The sequence below is a fragment of the Pinus tabuliformis genome, chromosome X (genome assembly GCF_031772625.1).
Source record: "Pinus tabuliformis cultivar Carrire ecotype Pingquan chromosome X, CPIR1, whole genome shotgun sequence".
Taxonomy (NCBI): domain Eukaryota; kingdom Viridiplantae; phylum Streptophyta; class Pinopsida; order Pinales; family Pinaceae; genus Pinus; species Pinus tabuliformis.
Window position 1 is genome coordinate 1633158358 of NC_142308.1, and position 3511 is coordinate 1633161868.

The 3511-nt window shown below is 34.8% G+C and overlaps 1 protein-coding gene across 2 annotated transcripts; it reads right to left on the reverse strand.

Annotated features, from left to right (window-relative positions):
* Window positions 1–2085: 2085 nt before the first annotated feature.
* On the reverse strand, window positions 2086–3301 carry LOC149146278 (phytosulfokines-like). 2 transcript variants are annotated; one of them, XM_089449983.1, is made up of 3 exons: window positions 2947–3301; window positions 2803–2852; window positions 2086–2565 (listed from the first exon to the last, which is right to left on the reverse strand). In XM_089449983.1, the coding sequence occupies exons 1-3, from the start codon at window positions 3050–3052 to the stop codon at window positions 2452–2454; spliced, it is 270 nt and encodes an 89-aa protein (XP_089306109.1). In that variant the 5' UTR covers window positions 3053–3301; the 3' UTR covers window positions 2086–2451. The 2 variants fall into 2 exon arrangements, with proteins under 2 accessions (XP_089306109.1, XP_089306108.1); XM_089449982.1 differs by having other exon boundaries at window positions 2803–2855.
* Between the last annotated feature and the right edge of the window lie 210 nt (window positions 3302–3511).

Here is a 3511-nt window from a genome sequence, read left to right on the forward strand (position 1 = left end):
TTTTCCCTTGATTTTAGCAATGCACATCATAAACCCTAATTTTCTCAAATTTAGTTAATTGATGCCTCTAGAGCTCACTTTCACATTCCATCTTAGAGATCTAGCATTCCTTAGGAGATAAAGTAACCTTCGCTTGAGTTTTCGTCGTTTTTTCGGGTGAGTTTCGCTTTTGTCATCTTTTGTCGCTTTTTCTATCATTTTTTGTTGTTTCACTTATATGCGTGTTGTTTTTCTTATTTCTCTTCATGGTTGTTGGTGTTTCAACTTATCTAGCTTGTAGAAGTGTTGTTTTAAATTGTCGTTCTCCTTTCACAAATGTCGCATAGATTTTCTTGTTTTTGCACTGATGGTTGTCGTTGCGGCAACTCTCCTCACAGACTTGACATTCCTTCTATTTGTTCACTCTTTGCACTTGATCTAAATTGATTCATTCATACTTAGTCATATTTTCACCCACTCTCACATCATTACTCACTTCTGCTCTTTCTTCACACTTCAACCGCATAGAGATCTACTTCCCTTGGCCATATTTTTCCTCGCTGAGCTGTGCACTCTGCAATCCTAAGGCTCAAGCTGAGAACTTGACCTCTAGAACTACATAGTGTATAATATAGTCTGGCCCAGCTGCGCATTGTGCAATTCCAAAGCTCAGCCTATAACCTTGGCCACTGTATGCAGTCTCTCCCAGTCTCTACCTAGGCTGGACTGTGCATTGCACAGTCTCAAGCCTAAGGTTGCACCCTTCACTGTTGGGATTGCACAATGTGTAGTTTCCACAACTAGTCTCCTATTGGGAATCACAATTGTTGTTAGACCAAAACATGCAGGTGTTAGTTAACGATCAAATCACTAGAGATAAGGATCCATCAGAAGCAATTAGTCCACATCGCAAAACACACGGGTAACATTGGTTTATCCAATTTGCATCCCCCCTAATGCGTGTCGGGTGTGTATCGAACTCGTGAAATTACATATAGACATCTAGAACTGACATGACCTATTCTTCTACAATCGTCATAGCATAATAACTTAACTTTTTGTTTTCAAGTTCCTATTTTCATGGTTCACTTCTTCTACATCTACTTCACCTTCAACTTCTTCCTCTATGTTTGAGTCTTCATTTTGATGATCAATGACTTGAACATTCATGGATTTACCTTTGCTAGTTCCACTTAAGATAGATTAAAGTCCTCCTTCCTCTAATACATTGTTGGACTATAAATCACAAGTTTTGAAATATCTTGTCTTCTTTGAATGTTTGGAGGATTCTTCCTCTAAAGATAAAAAAAAAAAAAAGACTTTTATATTTGTTCGAGACATGATAAAAAAGAAGTTAATATAGAAGTCTTAACAAGATCATGGTGAGAAAATGAAATTTGTTAATGTAAGATCAACCAAAAATTAACTACATAAAATAAGGATACATCTATGAAAAACTACAATACATCTATAAAAAGAAAATCATGCATGAGAGACATAATTTGTGAGTTTAATGTATATTTTAATAACTTAGCACTTGTAACAAGGATGCAAGAATATAAACCAAAAGGAAGAGAGAGAAGGAAGTGCGTACTCCAAATGGAGATTGTACCTCCATGAAATATTTTGTACTAGGCAAATCCACCCAAAAAAATCAATAAGTCCACTAAATATTTGTATTAGGCATATCCAACCGAAGAGATCACTTTTTCTTGGCTTAACCATTGAACTTGACCATAAAAATTTAGAGAAAAATGAACCATAAACCTCCTTATAGTAAATATACTTTAACTACTAAAACATTTTCATATATATTATAATTATAACAAAAAAATTATTTTGTTATATATAATATATAATTAATAAATAAAATAAATTATAAAAATTAGAAATTAATATATCACAAATTAAAATAGCGTTAAAATAAATATACACTTATATTTCTAATTATAAATATTCATATTTATTAACATAAATCCGACAGCCTTGTAGGATGGGCGTAGGTAGAATTATTATACTCTAGATAACAAAAAGAGGAACCGATATGTATTGATTATGCCACTGACCAGAAAACATAATTCCACATAAAATCAATAACAATTTGAAATAATACCATCAGCTGCCATTAATGTATTATCATGACGATTTAAAGGTTTAAACAATACCATTGTCTGCCATTACCCTCCATAAATGTATTATCGCGATGACATAAATCAATACCACTGTCTGCCATCATCCTTCACCTTGAAGAATATGTAATGACAGATTGCCAATGTCATGCCCATAGCTAAATACATGCGAGTCTGATAAGATTTTTTGAGCAAAATACTATTATTTACGGAGTGATACAAACACCGATGGAATAAATTACAAGCATTTTTCTGCGGAATTTTGCACAGTTGGCGTTGCCACAGATGATTGATTAAGTGGGCACTTCTTTAGCTTCATCAATCATTCAATTAAACCAGGCCATTATGGGTTACCATGCTTCTGTGTGTAAATATAATCTGTATGAGCAACCAGCGTCCTTTTCATTAAACAATCTTCTTCATCTATATTTTGACATGACTCCTCATCAATTTCTTCCTGTTTGGGCATTATTTAGCAAATGGAAGTATAAGAAGAAATCAAAACAAATAGTACGTTTGGGCATTAATTCGCAAATGAAAGTATAAACAGAAATCAAAACAAATATGTGAAGTTGATGGATAGCTAAATTAACTATCCCTTTGTTACGAAGTATTGTCTAAACTATGAAATTAAAATTTGAAATACCCTTGATCAAACTAACCCAAAGTAAAAAATTATATACAAATTACTCACCTTATCCTCCATCGCTTTAGGGTTTACGCTGGTCACTGGATTGCCTCTGCCTGCTTTATGAATTTAAAAGAGAAAAAAAAGTTAATGAAATTGCTGGGAATCACAAACCTTGTGATGTATTCAATAACATTAGCTAACTTGGACCTTGTTTCAGAGGACGACCCGCCAGTGCTGCACTAGTCAGAAGAAGAATAATACATATAATCACTAGGACAGCGTTATGTACAGAGCATGAACTTAGTTTCGCCATCAATAAATCGAAAGCAAGCTATCACTTAACCTGGAAGAAAATACTATAGTAATGAGCAGTGCCAATGAGAGCAGCGATATATATATTCTCATGGGCATACGCGCAGATCATGCCACCAATTCCTGCAATAGTTACAGGGAGTAATATGAGCACACCTCGCCCGCTCGCCTGCAACAGATGATAAGGGAATAGAATGTTATAGAGATAACATGGAAGTGGTTGGTGTGATATGATGTTGAAAACCTTGACTGGAAGATGGGTGTGCTTAGACTTTGTAGAAAATATGAAGCCGCACATGGACAGATTATTCTGTGTAAAGGGAGAGCTTCTGGTTGGTAGTGCATCGCCTTTTGTGGGTCAACGTTTTGTTTGGTTGTGTTATTATTTTCACCTCGAACCTCCACCCATTTTCAAGCAATCAACGTGTACACAACCTAACATATGATAATGACAAGGTGA

What these genes read in the sequence shown, in the direction of transcription:
- LOC149146278 (XM_089449982.1), bottom strand. Translation starts at nt 3,052, where the DNA reads ATGGCGAAACTAAGTTCATGCTCTGTACATAACGCTGTCCTAGTGATT. An exon ending in GGGTCGTCCTCTGAAACAAG is followed by an intron (nt 2,856 to 2,946) that starts GTCCAAGTTAGC and finishes AAATTCATAAAG; the next exon opens with CAGGCAGAGGCAATCCAGTG. An exon ending in CTAAAGCGATGGAGGATAAG is followed by an intron (nt 2,566 to 2,802) that starts GTGAGTAATTTG and finishes ATGCCCAAACAG; the next exon opens with GAAGAAATTGATGAGGAGTC.